Source organism: Halichoerus grypus, chromosome 13 (genome assembly GCF_964656455.1).
Source record: "Halichoerus grypus chromosome 13, mHalGry1.hap1.1, whole genome shotgun sequence".
NCBI classification, from domain to species: domain Eukaryota; kingdom Metazoa; phylum Chordata; class Mammalia; order Carnivora; family Phocidae; genus Halichoerus; species Halichoerus grypus.
In genome coordinates this window covers 27,477,450-27,495,900 of record NC_135724.1, presented here as the reverse complement: position 1 = coordinate 27,495,900, position 18,451 = coordinate 27,477,450, and the positions used below count along the sequence as shown (strand labels likewise).

General features: G+C 46.2%; 1 protein-coding gene across 6 annotated transcripts in view; it reads left to right on the top strand.

Annotated features, from left to right (window-relative positions):
* The window catches only part of SLC14A1 (solute carrier family 14 member 1 (Kidd blood group)), a 49,227-nt gene extending 33,895 nt beyond the window's left edge, over positions 1–15,332 (top strand). For 5 of the 6 annotated variants that reach the window (XM_078060378.1, XM_078060377.1, XM_036107572.2 and 2 more), the window contains 6 exons: positions 125–253; positions 2,040–2,232; positions 5,576–5,723; positions 5,907–6,041; positions 11,655–11,704; positions 13,033–15,332. In XM_078060378.1, the coding sequence (XP_077916504.1) occupies positions 125–253; positions 2,040–2,232; positions 5,576–5,723; positions 5,907–6,041; positions 11,655–11,704; positions 13,033–13,209 (832 nt within the window). In that variant the 3' untranslated portion in view covers positions 13,210–15,332. The remainder of the gene's footprint in view (positions 1–124; positions 254–2,039; positions 2,233–5,575; positions 5,724–5,906; positions 6,042–11,654; positions 11,705–13,032) is intronic. The other variant, XR_013443322.1, reaches the window with a different exon arrangement.
* The last annotated feature ends 3,119 nt before the right edge of the window (positions 15,333–18,451 follow it).

Here is an 18,451-nt window from a genome sequence, read left to right as displayed (position 1 = left end):
TAAATTTCTAAATATAATCTCATTTCCTAATGGGAATATGATCGGAAAGTTGCAAGAATCATTTATGTGCAAGTCCAGCCAGTGTCCACCCAGGACGTGCCCACGCTGTGCCTCTCGCCCGCAGGTCAGCAATCGCTGCAGGACTCCAGGGCTACAATGCCACGCTGCTGGGAATCCTCATGGCTGTCTTTTCAGACAAGGGCAACTATTTCTGGTGGCTGTTATTCCCTGTGTCTGCTATGTCCATGACTTGGTAAGTTGTACCTGGTTGTCCAAAATACCTTTTAAAAAAAAATATGTGGGGGGAGGAGGGAATGGAGAGTTACTGTTTAATGGGTACAGAGTTTCAGTTTTGCAAGATGAAGAAAGTTCTAGGAATGGACAGCAGTGATGGTTAGACGACAATGTGAATGAACTGAATGCAAGTGAGACCGCAGACTTTAACATGGTTAACGTGGTCGATTTTATGGTACATATGTCTAACAGTTTTTAGCAAAATAATTTTTTAAAATTTAGATTCGGTTTATGTCTATTGGAAACAGGAAGCATCAAACACACTGATGCGTGTGACCTTCCATACACACCTCATCCCCCTCCGCCCATCCCCTGAGATTCTGATGTAATTGGTCTGGGCTGTTGCCTGGGCACTGGGAGTTTTAAGGGCTCACAGGGGTTTCTAAAGTACAACCAAATTTGAGAACCATGCCCTCCATCAGCGGTCCTCCACCGTGCACACTACCGAATCACCAGCAGGGCTTGTGAAAACGCAGCCTGCGGCCCCCCTCCCCAGGGCTTCTCACTCAGTCCATCCAGGATGAAGCCTAAGAATCTGCATTTCTAACCAGTTCCCAGGTGAGGTGGCTGATCCAGGAACTACACTTTGAGAACCACTGTACGTGCCTATATGAACTCTCCTTATCCACCTGCCCCTGCTGCCTTCAAAGAATTTCGTTACTGAATTCAAAAAAATCCTTCAAAAAAAAGGATTTAACTCTAAATCCTTCAAATTAGTTTCTTAAGTCCTTTTTTGTTTGTTCTTTGGAAGCATACATTTCCTTCTTACTATGGCACATTTAGGATATAAAACACGAATACCCACACGAATGAGTAGTGTAGCCCACTCTGGACAAAGTCTGCAGCGCCCCCCCACCCCCGGCCTGCATCCACAGGCGTGTGCGAGAGAGTCTGCGGGCAGAGCCAATCTGAGCGGGAAGTAATTTCCGAAAAACAGGCTCAAGGACAGGAAGTGGGTCATCAGCAGGGACTCCCCACACCCCCTCCCATAATCTGGAGTTCTGACCTTAGTGATGAGCTAACAAGTGAGAGCCCAAAAGGGCCCAGAGACAATCTCATCTAATCTAATCCAGTCCCCCAGACTACAGACCAGGAAATGGAGGAGTAGTTCCTTGCCAAAGGTCACATAGTTCATCAACTATTCCTGACTTAAAGCTGTTCCTCCCCTTCCTGCTCCCCCTCCCACCCCGAGTTTAAGATCTTTTTCCTCCAGCCCACACCACCTTACATCCTCCCTTGGATAATTGTTTCTCTTTTTCAAAAATAGATATACTAAAGACTCATGAAGATGATACAGAAATTCAAGATGGCGGTTGCGTCTGGTCAGGAGGGAGGGGCTCATGATCATGTACCATGATCAAGTAGGTTACACAGGGGGCTCTAACTGTGTATTTTACTTCATGTCTAAAATACTTCAAAAATATTTCTAAAACCTAGATTTCATAAGTCTCCGTGAGCAACCCCAGAGTATAGTTTTTCAAAAGCCAAATAAGCGAAGAGTTGATTTTTGACTTCATGTAAGAATTATTCTCTGACAGGATTTATTCCACGCGTGTTTGTTTTTTTGTTTCAGTTCGGGCTTTTTGGTTTTTTCTTTTTCCCCTTTTAAAAGTTTGCTGAAACAACAGCACGTTAGCATTTTGCCCATGAAACAAAGCCTCTCCCCAGTGTAGAGATTCAATTTGTCAAACGACTTGTCACATGCATGTTCTTCCATTCTGTTTTGTGGTTGTTGTTGTTATTAGTCCAATTTTCTCAAGTGCGTTGAACTCCTTGTTCTGCAAATGGGACCTCCCCGTCTTCACGCTGCCCTTCAACATGGCATTATCAATGTACTTATCGGCCACAGGACATTACAATCCATTCTTCCCAGGCAAATTGTTCAAACCCGTGACCGCGGTTCCCAATATCACCTGGCCTGACCTCAGTGCCCTGCAGGTAAGATACGCTGTCTTCTTGCATTCCTTCCTGACTCTGGAAGACACTCAGTGTCCTCCTGTTTAATTGTTCTTGGGCATCAGAGCCTGATGGAGACTCGGCTTGCTGTCTTCATCTTGCCTCCTAAACCATTTGTTCTACTCCAAAGCTTTGGGCTCTAAGGGTTTGTTTATTATTATCATTGAAGTATAGTTAACATACAGTGTTATATTAGTTTCAGGTGTACAATATAATGATTCAACAATTCTATACATTACTCAGTGCTCATCAAGATACCTGTACTCTTAATCCCCTTCACCGACTTCACCCATCCCCCCACTCACCTCCCTCTGGTAACCACCAGTTTGTTCTCTGTAGTTAAGGGTCTGGTTTTTTATCTCTTTTTTTTTTCTTTGTTTTAAAGAGTTTTTTAAATGACTGCTCAAAGCTAAGTTTCCCCCTCTTTTTCTAAAATCCAGTCCGGAGTATAGCTCCATTGGAAATCAAAGACTCTGTTTCAAATTTGCCCCTTCTTTGGGTGGATGGGATGGGGGCCAGTCCTTGAGGAAGTGCCTTGAGCCTGGAGTTAAGCCCTCCATGACCTGCCTCCTCTGATCAAAAGAGCTGGCAGCTTACTGTTAGGTCTCATTAAAGAACCTCTCTATTCTGCTTTTTCTTTGGGTAGATCTCAAAGAATATGTACAATAATTCATGGTTCTCAAGTTTTGGTTGCCATCAGAATCATTGTTTTTAAATACCAACACAAGCTCCACCTCAGACTCCCCAAATCATAATCTCTGGGGAGGGGGCCTAGGAACCTGTATTAACAAGCTGCCTAAATAATGGTGATGTGGACCAGGGTTTGAGAACCACAATCATAGGCTGTATTGCATGTATCTCTTTACAGGTGTGCACAGAGAGAATTGCCATTTTTAAAAAACCTGGCTCACTCCTGTTGGTGTTTATTTAATAACTCTGTTGAAGGTTTTTTGACTAAGAGGACGCTTAAAATCAGAGGCAAACAAACAAAAAGCACCTTTTTGATGTGCAAAAGCCTGGCTTTCCCACTCTCAGGTCACATAACCCCTTTTGCTGTCCTCTTTGCTGAGCCATCAAAATGCGTGAGGAGCTCAGGCAGGCTTTTCTTTACAATCTTGCCCAGAAAATAAATGGGAGCTTTTGGAAATAACTTGGAAAATCAAATGCTTATTCGAACCTACCCACAAAAAATAATATTATAGTGTTAATTGATCTATCTAGGGGCGCCTGGGTGGCTCAGTCGTTAAGCGTCTGCCTTCGGCTCAGGTCGTGATCCCAGGACCCTGGGATCGAGCCCCACATCGGGCTCCCTGCTCCGCGGGGAAGCCTGCTTCTCCCTCTCCTACTCCTCCTGCTTGTGTTCCCTCTCTCGCTATGTCTCTCTCTGTCAAATAAATTAATTAAATAAAATAAAATAAAATAAATTGATCTATCTAAAACTTCCCTGTCCAATATAGTAGCTATTCGGCCCCACGTGGCTATTTTAACTTAAATGTGAAATTCATTACAATGAAATAGAATTAAAAATTCAGTTTCTTAGCCTTACTAGCCACACTTCAGGCACTCAGTAGCCACGTACAGAATATTCGCCACCATGGAAGGTCTGTTGGACGGTACTCATCTGCGGAAGTGAGGGTCTTCTCCTCACTCTGAGCTACCACCCCAACATCAGCACCCTTCTTTCCCATCTCGCCCGACTCCCCGCCTCCCTGGCTCCCTGAGGGGTAGTTCTGCCATCAGTTCTGAGGGGGAAGCCTATGTAGTCTTTGCCTGTGTCAAGTTCCCCAGTCTAGACAAACAGGAAACGATCTTGTGTAGACATGAAGATCCACCGTGAGCTGGAAAATTCAGGGTCCATCTTAGGATAGAATCAAACTCACAGTCTGGTCCTGTGCTCTGCACAAGGACCGGAGCAGGGTTTGCAAGCCAGTGTTAGATCCCACCGAATGCATGAGGGGAGGGGGCAGGTCCTCGTGCCACAGCAGGGTCCCCTGTAGCAGAGTCTGCCTCCCCAAGGTCACTCAAAAGATGTACATGTGATGTGGGGCAAGTAAATGGACTTGGTCACAAAGGAGCCTAATGTGGCTAATTATGCCTCTCCTGGCCCGACCAGAAGTGCCATTATAAAGAATTATTATCTGTTAGCTTCAATCAAACCCTGTACCTTCCCGAAAACTGCCATTCTGTTGAGCACATAGCTGACATCAGACCTCAGCCAGAACAGAGAACTGGGACATTCACATGTGGTTTTGTTTTGAGGACTAACTGGCAGTTGTTGGTAAGTGGAAGAAGCCAATGATATTCTGGCTTAAATTAATACATGTTCTGTGATTCCTCAGCTCAATTCACAGCGCTCACCATAGCACGTACCCTCCCCCATGTGAATTGTGTAAGACTGATGAATCACAGACCTGTACCTCTGAAACAAATAATACATTATATGTTTAAAAAAGAAGAAGAAGAAGAAGAAGAAGAAGATAGCAGGAAGGGAAAAATGAAGGGGGGGAAATCATTGGGGGAGATGAACCATGAGAGACTATGGACTCTGAGAAACAAACTGAGGGTTCTAGAGGGGAGGGGGGTGGGGGGATGGGTTAGCCTGGTGATGGGTATTAAAGAGGGCACGTTCCGCATGGAGCACTGGGTGTTATGCACAAACAATGAATCATGGAACACTACATCAAAAACTAATGATGTAAATGTATGGTGATTAACATAACATAATAAAATAAAATTTAAAAAAATTAATACATGTTCTAGTTAAGTATAAATAGGGTCCTGATTCCTGAACTTGCCGATAATTGCTTCTGAATTGTGGATAAGATAACCCAGCTCTGGGTCTCTGGCCTTAACAACCCAATTGCACGAAAGTAATAATACTTCTCTTGACCTTGGTGTGCACTAACGTGTTAGCCTGACAACCGATGGACAGTTAAGAGCAGCGGAAATGTCAGCCTTGGTCCCTGCCGTCCTCACTGGGAGACTCGGCAGGTCATCGCCACCCGGGGTGGGGGGGGAGTGAGACCACCCGGGAGCCTATCAGCCACCAAAGCCAAGTGGCCGTGCGCACAGCGGAGCCCCCGAGCAAAGGGGAATCCTGAGAAGGCAGGCTCAGCATTCGCCAGGGGCGGGTGGGTCTATCTCTCAGGATAAAGCAGAAGAACGAGATTTCTCTGTCAAGAGAAAGAGACTTTTAAAAATGAGTAACACTGACCTGGGAAGACGAGAAACGCTAACTCTAACATGACACTGTATGCGCTTGTGGGGGTCCCGCGGCTTTCTGCTCAGTTGTGTTAATGAGCTCATTTTCTAAATCGCTTTGCAGTTATTGAAATCGCTGCCCGTGGGTGTGGGCCAGATCTACGGCTGTGATAACCCGTGGACAGGGGGCATTTTCCTGGTCGCCCTTCTGCTCTCCTCCCCACTCATGTCCCTGCATGCTGCCATCGGGTCGCTGCTGGGAATAGCGGCAGGTGAGCAAACACTGAGCAGCTCCTGCCCCGCATGCCTCCCCTCAGGCATCTTCCAAACGCCAGGCTTCCTTGAGGGCTCTGCTTCCCAGGGACCAATGGGACTAGCTTCCCCCACCCCTGGCCTCCTTCCAGAGCATCCTGCCTTTGGTGCCCAGCCCTGACTTCACCTGTCTCACCTAATAGGACTCAGTGTCTCGGCACCATTTGAGAACATCTACCTTGGACTCTGGGGTTATAACAGCTCTCTGGCCTGCATTGCAATTGGAGGAATGTTCATGGCTCTCACCTGGCAAACGCACATCCTGGCTCTTGCCTGTGGTGAGTATTCCGTGCACTGGCGGGAGGGTTGCTCATAACTATGGGATCAGTCCACACAGTACAAAGGGACTGTATGAGACGCTGGGGCCGCGGTTCCAGTGTGGGCCCCCGGCTGTCTGCATGTGTGAGCAGGACAAGTGGCGTCCCCTCCCCGGGAGGGTTAAGCTCTGCTGTGCCCTCCTCATTGGCTGTCGTGAGGACAGGAGAGCCTGTTGAGTCGGGTTAACCATTTTGCCATCTGTATATGGGGGAGGGGGAGGGGGGAGGTAGAAACTTGACTCATCCTATTTCTTCATACTCATCGTTTGACCCAAGAAACTAAGATGAAATGACTCGAGCTAGATACAGAGCCATTCCTCCTGCTGAATCAGGTAGGACTACATGTGGCCCTTTGAGAATCACAAGAATCTAGCTGTTCTCACACTTCAGGGAACGTCAGAATCACCTGGAAGGCTTGTTAAAACACAGATGGCTGCCCCCCGCCCCAGTACCCCGTGTCTGATTCCCCGTTCGAGGTAGGGAGGAGTTGGCATTTAAAGAGGGCCAGACAGTGCCGCTGCTGGTGCTCTGGGGGCCACATCTTGCACTGTGTTCACGGCTTCTGACCCCGGTATTCTAGCCAGCCTCGGCCTGTCAGAGCTAGGAGAGGTTCTGCAGATCTCCGCCCCAGCCCCCTCATTTTACTATTGGGGTTCTGAGGCCAGAGAGGTAAAGCGATGTGCTGAAGGGCATCCAGTCAGTTAGGGTAAATGCAAGCCCAGAATCCACATTTGCTAACAACCTCTGGAATTACATCCACCCAAACCCCAGCTTCCCTGTGGCAGCATTCAGGCCTTGAGGTAAAAACAGAGCTCAAGTGATTTAGATTTGAAAAGCTAATGGATTTCTCAGGCCCTTGTAAAGGGGAGGCTTATTCACCCAGAGCCTCTGGCATCCCTAATCCAATACAAAGTAAAAGTATTTAAGATAATCTGTTAGAGTGCAGGGAATGACCCTCCCTGGGGGATATGCGGGGCGGAGGATGGTGGATGGTGCAGAAATCATTCCTAACCAATAGAAATATTTGTCTAGAGTCAGTTTATCACCAGGTGAATCAATCCAAGTTATCTAAGCTGCTACTAAAATGTCAGATCACAAATATACATACACAATGGAATACTACTTAACCATAAAAAAGAATGAAATCGTGCAACTTGCACCAACACGGGTGGACCTTGAGGGTATTATGTTAAGTGAAATAAGTCAAACAGAGAAAGATAAATACCATATGATTTCACTTACATGTGGAATCTAAAAAAACAAACACAACAAAGCAAAACCCAGACTCAGTAAGTACAGAGAACAGATTGGTGGTTGCCAGAGGTTGAGGGGGGGGGGGGGGTTGGTTGTGAATGGGTAAAGGGAAGTATACATTTCCAGTCATAAAATAAATGCCATGGGGGTGTCATATACCACATGAGGAATAGAGTCAATAATATTGTATTAATTTTGTGTGTGTGGCAGATGGTGACGAGACTTCACCGAGCTGAGCATTTCACAATGTATACAAAGGTAGAATCACTATGCTGTACACCTGAAACTAATAGAATATTGTATGTCAATTACACCTCAATTTAAATAAAAAAGATAAAAGAGTAGACCACATGTCAGGCAGGATTTAGAATGGATTCCTGCACTGGGCAGGAGGTGGGACTGAGGATTTCTAAGGCCTCATTCAGTTTCGATCTCCCGAAGCTGTAGCAGGGTTAACACATCTCAGGTTGCCAGGGTGGTACCACGTCCATGTCATTTTGCCCCCTTCTTTGTAGTACACAGCTGTTCCACCAACTAAGCCCATCAAAACTCTTTGCTCATTTCCCCACATCTGTTCACAAGCTTAGGGCAAGGGAGAAGACAGATTACGTGCCACCTGAGCTAGGCCAGGTTAGAAGCTTTATTGTGAGATTGTTTGAGGTTTCAAATCTTTATTCGAGGTGCATACCTTTATGTGTCTGGGTTGGCAGGAACAACAAATACATACTAAATGTTCATGAAACAGCCCAGACAGTATTAGGAAGAGCTAGGGGCTCAGCAGCGTAGATCCCAGAAGTTGCTCTGTGCGGAGAGTGTTACGGTCCAGGGCAGAAGCCAGGTGGGTGAGAGAAGCCCACGGAGACCATATGAATATTGGGAGGGGAACAAGGACATGTCTACAGTACCAGAGTCTCTGGGGGAGCATCACAGTTCAGAATCATCAAGAAGCACCTCTTAGAGAAGGTGGCTTCTCTGTACGTCCTAAAAATCGAGAGGAGGAAGTCTGGTTGGTGGAGGGGGAGGTCCGGGCCAGCACGGGGATGGCCTGAGCACATCCTTCAAGATCAAGCAGACACTGTTTTGGACACAAGAGTTGCTGATGAGATCTTGACAGAGTGTGGAAAGGGATGAAGCCAAAGATGTTTGCAGATGGGTTTCCTCAAACCAGGAATATCTTCATTATTTTCTTCACTATAGGTGTAGTAGAGGCTTATTGTATAAGACAAAACAAACAAAAACTCAATAAATACAGAAGAGTATAAAGCAGAAAGTAAAAACATTCCATCCTACTCCCTCGATACAACTTTTTTGCCTCCCTCTTACAAGGACTCTGTGGTTACACTGGGTCCACTTAGATAATTCAGCTAGTCTCCCCATGTCAAGATCATTAACTTAATCACAGCTGCTAAGCCCCTTCTGCCCTGTAAACTAACATATTCACAGGTTCTAGGGATTTGAACGGGAACATCTTTGGGGGCCGTTATTCCGCCTATCGCACCTACCTTCCTTTGGACAGGTCAGATTTTCTCCACTGGTGTAGCATACGGTTAGGGCAGTATACAGAATTAGCGGAGAGCCCAGACCCTGGGGCCAAAATCCTAGCTCTGCCCATTTGAATTTCAATAGATGCCACATTCACCCCCACAGAGGCCATACGGATTTCCCCTGCCACGGACAATGTGCGAGAGTGGCTGTTTGATCCACACTGGGTCCTGCCCCTCTCCGTCTTTGGACAGAAAGTGTGGAGGCAGACCTCCAGCCCCTCTTGTAAAGCAAGTCTCACATGGAAAATGTCACAGCAAGTTCCAGCTTGCCCACATCACCCTGACCCTGCCAAACGAGAGACCAACTCTGCCAGCCAGGGAAAATAAATAACAGACATTTATTACAGAGTTGCTCTTTCCCTGGTTCCGATGGCGTTATCAGAAGAGCGGGGAAGCTCTGATAGAGCCTGGCAGGGCCGCCTGCCCTGCCTGGAAACCGGAAACTGCCCACCAGGGAATTCCTCAATTTTGTTATTTTGTCAGCGCAAACTGGAGACACATTTTGTCTCTTTTTGGTTTCTTTTGGGCGGGGGGGGGTTATTATTTAGAGATGGGGAGGGGCAGAGGGAGAGAGAGAATCTTAAGCAGACTCCACGCCCAGTGCAAGCCCAAGGCGGGGCTCGATCTCAGGACCCTGAGATCATGGACCTGAGCTGAAATCAAAAGAAGGGGGTTAACTGACTGAGCCCCCCAGGCGCCCCGACATTATGTCCCTTTTCAATGCTTGGGTTGCCCTAGTAGGACTGGCCCACGGCGGTCTGCTGGGACGGACACTGTCTGCTCAGCACTCAGGGCCTTTCTGTCCCTCGGCTGCCCAGAGCACTGTCAGAGTCATCGCCTACACCCTGTGGTGTGCAGACTTTCTCCTCTAATGGGAGGCTCTCCCGGTCCCACTCAGCAAGCCTTAATTGATGGCAGCTACTGTTAGACAGTCTGATGCTCTTACTGTGGAAAGAAAAGCAACTTGTCATCGGAGACCACTTGGAAGGAGCCTAGCAGGAAGAGACCGGGGTGGTAACTGTGCCTTCCAGGTGCGACCCGTGTGAAAAGAAGAATGGCAGTAAGGACTCATGGGCTCAGGGGAGGTCTCGGAGAAGAGCCGGTACCCAAGAGAGCAGGGCAGAGTGTTCTGGTGCTTACCCGAAGGCAGTGAGTATTTGTTGAATGAGTGAGGGAAGGAAGGAAGGAAGGAAGGAAGGAAGAATGAAAGGGGAAAAAAAAGAATGAAATTATCAAAACCAAACAAAGAAGCTCTTCCAAACCAAGCCGCTGCCCGCTTCTGCTCAGAGCAGCATCGTGGTCCCCCCCCCACCCCCCCAGGGACATGGATGGGTTGACAGCGGCTGTTTGTGGAAATACAAGACTGCATTTGAGATTCATCTCCTCCCTGTAAAGCGCATCGTCAAGTTGCCCTTTTACAGACGATAATACTAGATTCCCAAGTTCAGTGATTTTTTTGTACAATAAAATGGCAGAGCTGGGGTTTGAAGCCCAGGCTGTTTCCAAGACAAGCCTTTCCCCCTAGCAGGAGACAATTCAGATGTGAAAAAATGAGGTATACTGTTGAACAAAAATACCAGGATAAAAAGACCAAAGATTGATGAAAGGATGGTAAAGTAAATAGGATCAGAGTCCCTCCCCCCACTTCCCACCCTGCCCCCCTGGGGGCTCATGTCACTTCTCCCTGCCCTGGAGGTCTAGGTGGTGGGCATGTCTAACAGAGCCAGCCATGGCCCAGGGGCTGGGTGGCCAATGCACGGTCATTCTGCAGCATGCCTTTGTGAAACCTGAGCTTCCCTGAACTTCCCCGAGCCCCCTCTTCAACTGATGATTAGCTACTTGAGATCTTTGTGTGTGTTGTTTTACGTTGAGGGTCACACATAGACTCAAATTACCTACTTTAAGATCCATGCTCACTCAGAGTAAATAAAAACACAGCATATGAATTCATTGGCCTATATGCCAATCTTAATGGTATTTGGAACAATGTTCTTATGGGAAGAAATCCCAAGTTTGTGGTCAGTTTCTGCTTTTTATTTTTTTATACCATGATTTTTTTGTAACTGTGAATTCTAACCATTAATATGAGACTCCTAGATGCATATATTGTGATTGCACAGAAACCATGCTATCTCAAGAAACATTCATACGTTTCATTTTTTTTAAGATTTTACTTATTTTAAAGAGAGATAGAGAGCAAGTGGGGGAGGGGCAAAGGGAGAGGGAGAGAGAGAATCTCAAGCAGACTCCACACTGAGTGTGGAGCCCAAAGTGGGGCTCGACTGCACAACCCTGCGATCATGACCTGAGCTGAAATCAAGTGTCAGACGCTTAACAGGCGCCCCCATCATTTCAATTCAACTATGCTCAGATAAAATAACAGGGAAGTTAATTTGCCATAGAAGGCCTTTTCCTTAGGGATCAGCAATAATAGCAACAGAATAGTAACCACAGAAAACTCCCTTTACTGAGTACCTCTTACTGTGTGCTAAACCCAAGTATTATCTCCTTTCATGATGACACCAACCCCGTGAGAAATTCCTATCACCTCTATTGAGCACGTGAGGAAGTGGAGGCTTAGAATGGGGGCCACCAAGCTCCTAAGTGGTGGAGTCTGGATTTGAACCCAGAGCTGCCGACTGGAAGCTCCTACTTGTAACCAGGGTGCCGAGCTAGCTGGTGAAACATGGATTTCCAGGAGATTTATACCAGAAAGCAGTCTTCCCTATAATGAAAAGTGCACCTACTAAGTCTTGTTGTTCCCTTCTTTTTGTAGCTCTGTTCACAGCCTACCTTGGAGTCAGCCTGTCCCACGTGATGGCTGTGGTGAGTTGGCTTTAATCTCGCTTTATCATCAGCATGGTTGATCCGTTTTCAGTGATGTGGAAACCCTCCTGGGGTCCCCCAGCAGGAGCCAGGGCTGCGGTCGCCACGATTTTCCCGTCTCCTGGACCTGCCTGTTCACACACCTGCTAACATCATAGTAAATTTTAGTCCAAACTACAATCACTGGGCTTGCTAAAAAAAACCAGATAAAAAAAAAACAAAAAAATAAAAATACCAGACTGCATAATTTAAAGAAGTGAAAGGCTGTATAACATATTTATCAAGTTCCTACTCTAACTCTGAGGGTCAGGGAACTGACTTTAGAATATCTTCTACTTGAACAGAAAGCCAAAACCAGGTAGTGGTTGAGAAATCAAGAAAGGGAGGAAAAGGATAATTGCCTACAGACCCAAATGGTTTGGGTTTTGTTTTTAATTGAGCCATTCGTTTTTCATACCCCTTGTCTTTTTTTAAACCCCTCGTCAGTCGTCAGTAAGACGTACTTAGACCCATGTCCTAGCTGAATTATTTAATAGACAAAATCGTTGCCTGTTTAGTGCCTCCTTCCTTTTCAGCACTGTCTTGCCCTTGACCTTCTCCAGAACTGCATGAGTTGCCAAGAACAGCCCAGGGGATGGGGCGCCTGGGTGGCTCAGTTGTTAAGCGTCTGCCTTCGGCTCAGGTCATGATCCCAGGGTCCTGGGATCGAGCCCCGCATCGGGCTCCCTGCTCGGCGGGAAGCCTGCTTCTCCCTCTCCCACTCCCCCTGCTTGTGTTCCCTCTCTCGCTGTCTCTCTCTCTGTCAAATAAATAAATAAAATCTTTAAAAAAAAAAAAAAAAGAACAGCCCAGGGGAAGGACCTCCCCTCCAAGAGCTTAGAGTCTATTTGGGAACTGGAACGAAAGGAAGGGAAGTCCAAGACTGGTCTGGGTGGGAGTCAGGAGGAGAGAGGTCACCACAGGCCAAACCAATCAAGGAGGGCCCTGTGGGTGTGGTGAGGGGTCAGGAGCCCCTGGGAGCTTGCGGAGTGACACCTCTGGCTGCCTGGGCTCATCTCCGCACATGTGGTGTAGGAAGCCTGGCTGAATGAGAGGAGGGAAAGATGCACAAGGTGGACGTGCCACTGACCACCGGAGGAATGGACAGCAACGTTTCACCTGCTAAATGCAGTCCGACTGGGCCCTTGGACTCGGTCCCAGTGGGCAGAAGCCGAGTCCAGATCGGCGGCCCAGGGACGCATCCCCCTGGGCTGAATGAGAATAGGATGAAGGGTGGTGCTCTGTGATGGGATCTCAAAGGAGCATGTGGTTTGTGTCTTCCTCTTCAGGTGGGATTGCCGGCTTGCACCTGGCCCTTCTGTTTGGCCACACTACTGTTCCTCTTGGTGACCACGAAAAATGCCAACATCTACAGGATGCCCCTCAGCAAAGTCACTTATCCTGAAGAAAACCGCATCTTCTACCTCCAAGCCAAGAAAAAAAGGATGGTTGAAAGCCCTTTGTGAGGGCAAGCCCCACCCACAGCCCAGGTCCCAAGGGGGGACTGACCGACTGCCCCAGGTGACTCCCAGGGTCTCGGCAAACTGCTGTTTTTCATTAGCAACAACATTCACACTGACCCATTGGCAATCTGCTCTTAGGCTCATTTCTGTGGCTTTCTTTTAGACTCCAGGAACACCCCCAAACATGTGAGAGACGCGTCCAGATGGTCTGCCCTGGTGGGGCGCCGGTGCTAGACATGTAATCTATTCATAAAGTCAAATGCTCCAACGGGAAGAAGACGTGAGACCAGAGCTTGTTATTTATTGATATTCTTGGTGTTTGGTTGGCTACATGATGTTAACAGTATTAAAAATTAAGCTCATGGGGCGCCTGGGTGGCTCAGTTGTTTAAGCGACTGCCTTCAGCTCAGGTCATGATCCTGGAGTCCCGGGATCGAGTCCCGCATCGGGCTCCCTGCTCAGTGGGGAGTCTGCTTCTAGCTCTGACTCTCCCCCTCTCATGCTCTCTATCACTCTCTCTCTCAATAAATAAATAAAAATCTTTAAAAAAAAAAAAAAAAAAAATTAAGCTCTACAAACCAACGAAGGCTTCAGTGAATGGAATTCATGGTCACAAAATCAAAGTCAACCCAGAATTCTCCGATAAGCGGTTTGACTCGTTTAAAATCAATACAAGTTATGCGGGACAGCTGTAGTGCCCACAGCTCATTCTCCAGCTCCTGGGCAGAAGGGCCTGGATGCTGCCCTGTGTGTGTGTGGCATTCTCCTACAAGGAGGTGGTTGATTCTTTCCAGCTGACACAGCTCTAGGAGGGAGAAAGGGGTTTTATCAGTCAAAATTATTTTGTAGTGTTATTTTTCTTAGACATCGCAAAGGATGTTTTAGATAAAGTTTATGATCTTTTTCTTATGAGAATGGATTTGTTTTTTCAATGAGGTAAAATAAGAGAAGTTCCTGGCTTCACCAGTTCCTAGATATTAACGAAAAGTTGCATTTTTATAAAATACTTGGCATAGCCATTTTTACTTTAATCCCCAAGTTGATTTCGTAAATGCCAGGAATGCATAGAACCAAGTCATCAACATCCAAGGCCCTTTAAAACCACATTTGCAATTCATCTGAGGATGTCTTATATCTTATAAAGACTGAAAGTGAAGGTCAGATTGTTTCTGGGTGCTTGGAAGTTGTTGAGTTTCTTACTTTAAAAAAAAAAAAAATCATTATTTTCTGCAGGCTCAAGATATCCTCACTCAGAAACCTGACAAGACATACCGGTAAAGGGTTCTCCTGTTTTGTTTTGGTTTGGTTTTTTGTTTGTTTTAATCTTAAAGTTATCAGTCCTATAAACATTCTATACCCAAACATGCTGAGGATGCCGTGGAAAGTTCCACTCACTACCTTCTACTTCAGTCTATATCAGTTCAGTATTTTGGAGGATTCAAAAAGAGAAATCGTGAAAGCCTAAAGGCTTTTTTTCCGCTTTGGGTTTGCAGCGCTCAGTGCAAAACACACAGTGTGCTGCACAAATAAACAGAAGAGGGGAAGGAAACCTACAAATATCTGGGGAGAAGTCCACTTCTTCCTTTTCTAGGGAACACAAACATTGTTCCAATTTAACAACCCTGTAACCAAAGCCTTTTGAAGCCCTGAATTTGCAACTGTCATAAGAGTCATGTGCATTCCTGTGGAAAAACTAAATTTTCATTGTTCAGACAGAGATCTCCCTTGTTAGGGAATTTGTGAAATAAGATTTGGGAGGGGGGGTCGGGGGAAGGACACAAAAAAGCAAGCAGAACCAAAGATAACCAGGAGTGAAGAACCTGGGCCGTGGTTGAGCGAACCAGAGCTTCTAACGTGTCTTCAGGCCCATCTTCACGAGGAGCTCTAGAGTGTTCTCTGTGCCTTCTCCTGGTGGGCTCACAGAGATGTGTAAATAGGAACATTCTAAAGCCTTGTACATTGTCTAATTTAAATGGTATTAATTTTCTCAAGCTATTTTTGTTACTATTATCCTGAAATGAAGTGAGTAATTTGTTAGTTTTCTTAGGGATCACTTGTATTCTTTCCTATTGTCCGTATAACCAATTTCCAATTAAGAATATGAATAAAATTATACTCACAACTCAGTTTTGTGTAAATTTTGTTTAAAAGTCACATAGGCCTTTTATTGCTATCGTGGATATTAACAATCACATGCATACGTGTGTATTGCTTAGAATTGCTTATATTTTGATGTGCTGGTATCCTTATTCCTTTCTTATACTGGTAACACCAGATGTGTAGTTGAGCAAACCCTGTTCAACTCAGAGGTATGGACCCATCCCCGTGGGTCTCCTCTCAAGTCCGCATCGTTCTCCTCGCTCAGGGATGAGAATGGGTTACTTAGGGCAGTCACTAATGTTCAGGGCACACTCTTAACACTTTGAGATGACTATCCAGGCAGCTTCTATGCATGCCATAGAGGCCCCGGGCACCCCCCACCCCCGGACTGAGGCTGGGCACACCTAAGCGGTCAGCGTCCTGGGAGGAACGTTACCCCTGAGGATGAAGCCACGCCACACTCCTCTCTCCCACCTCCCTACATCCACAGCTAGCATGTTTGAAAGAAAACATGGCAAGAATGGAAACTCACTCCAAGGTTCAAAAGCAACCCAAACAAGAAATAAGAGAAGGCGACAGTGGATTAGCCCCATTGGAGTGCCCTCTGTCAAAACAAAACCTCTCCAAGGGGCGCCTGGGTGGCTCAGTCAGTTGGGCGACTGACTCTTGATTTTGGCTCAGGTCATGATCTCAGGGTTGTGAGATGGAGCCCCGCCTCGGGCTCTGCCCGGGGTGTGGAACCTGCTTGAGATTCTCTCTCTCCTCCTTCCCAACTCCCCCCACCCCAGCTCACGCACATGTGTGCATGCTCTCTCTGTAAAACAAACAAAAAACAAACCAAAGAAATACCTTCTCCTACCTATTGTTTCAAGACAGTAAATTTACGAGAGTGGTCTGGTCATTAAATGCCCCCTTTGGTCTGAGGTAGAAAACAGAGAGAAGGTTTTAAGGCTTTTCAGCTAAATATTACAAGTGCTATATAAAGTTACCCATGGTACCTGATTAACATGGAATATGTTGAGATAGGAGGTTCAGTTGACAGGAGATCAGGATTTTCCAAGGTGGCTTCCTAGAGACAAACTTGCAGGAATATTTTTGAGGTGGTTAAGTACAGCGTGACGTTTTATGCATAAGAAAGTTTTCCGCCTTCCCTTTATTCCAACAACTTCCTTCTAAAAGGCTTTCGTCTTTAGAGTAAAACCTGCTTCTTGAACCTGCACTAACACTCCCCACCCCCAATCATTAGAAGGCTTGGAGCTTCAAGGCTATGGAATGCCATTCACTAACAGTCACCAGTACAGATCTTGAAGGAATTTAAACAAATATAGTAAATAATAGACTTTGAAAGAAGTGGATTTAAGTCCTTTAATAGTCTGCTTTCACCAGTCTGCTTTCATCTTAAAATAGAACTACAAAAGACATGTAGTAGATCAAAGCAGACATATGTGAAATCATCTAAAAGAAAAGACTGCTCCTGGGTCTGACCTTTACCTTACTAAGTGTTAACCAGGTAGGTGTTAACCAGGTAGGTGTTAACACAGCCAGAGCAAGCTTACATCTGATGGGAGGGCAGGTCAACCACTGAAGCTTAGGAGTTGCAGGCAGACGAAGGCAGGGGGTCTTCAGCTCTGGGAGTCATGGACCAGGAACAGGTGTCAAGGGAGACCCCTGTGGTGGAAATGGGCACACTGGGAGGAATCACAGTTTAGCAAATGTAATCATTTAGATCAAGAAGCTAATGCCCCTTGTCTGAGCCTGTACTCACAAGCTATTTGACTTCCTGTGTAGATTTGCCTTCTAAAGGAAACAATGCATTTGTCCATACTTGTGAATTTCTGACCTTCGATAGTTAGATTTCTCATTGTAATTAATAATTCCATTTTGATAATAGGTTTTTGTAAAGGTTTTTGTTTTTGTTTTTTGTTTTTTACATGTCACCCAAACCCAAATCACCCCATGGTGTTTCCAACGAAGTTAAATTTCTGAGGCTACAAAGGTGGGTGGGGTGGGAGGTAGTCAGGGAAGGCCTTCCTGAGGGTGTGAGGTTTAGACCTATACCTGAAAAGTAGGCCAGAGACGGGCAGGTGGAGGAAGGTGGAGGATGGAGGGAGCGGTGTTCTTGGCAGATGGAAGCTCGTGCATAAAGGGCTTGAGACAAGGAGATTGGTGGTTTCAAGAAGTGAGAGAAGACAGACGTGGCTGGACCACGGTGAGTGGAAAGGATTGGAGTGGATTTGGGAAATCAGGTAGACCATTGCAGTAACACAGGAGAGAGGTAGTTGGCTCAGACTCCAGTGAGGGCAGGGAGATGGAAAGAAGTTGATGCGTGTGAGAGACAAGAGGTGGAATCCTTAGGACTTGGTGATGGATCCATGTGGGAAGTGAGGGAGAGGGAAATGTCAGGATGACTTCCTGAATTCTCACTTGGATTACAGGGTGGATGGTGGTGCCACAGAGGGATGGGAGCACTGACGAGTCACTTCTCCTCTCATGCTATACGTCTTCCTGTCCAATCCCATCTTTCCAGAGCCTTAATCCAGACTCTTTGTCTATGGGGACTGTTCCAAAAGTATCAAGTTCAACACATCCAGGGCAAAACTCATCTTCTTCAACTACTCTGCTCTCCCCTCTGTGCTGAGTTATGGGGAAGGGTAGCACCCTCTAGCCTACTGCTCAAGCCAGAAACAGTATGCCATTTTTAGCTTCATTCTTTCACCTCTAGGCAATAGCCAAATTCTAGGGATTTTACTTCCCTGATAGCCCCCATTGGTTCATTAATTGGCAAATATTTATTGAATGACTATTTATTACCTAATGAGAATTGGGACTGCCATAGTGAACCAGATAGTCATGGCCACTGCCCTCACAAGAACCTTGAGGTGAACTGACAAGTAAATGAGTAAAGGGAGTAGCGTGGCGATGAGATGAGTAAGAGGTAGCTGGACAACAAGGTTGAAGAAAGAGTATTTCAGTGACTTCTTCCTTCTAAGAAACAGAAGATAAGAACATATCATTAAATACCAGGCATCCATACTGGTCAGCATGCTTTTGGTAGCAAGTAATAGAACAACAGTGGTTTCACTCCTAAAGCAGAAAGTTCTGTTCCAAGTTTAGTGAAGCTGCACAACAGTGTCATCAAGGACAC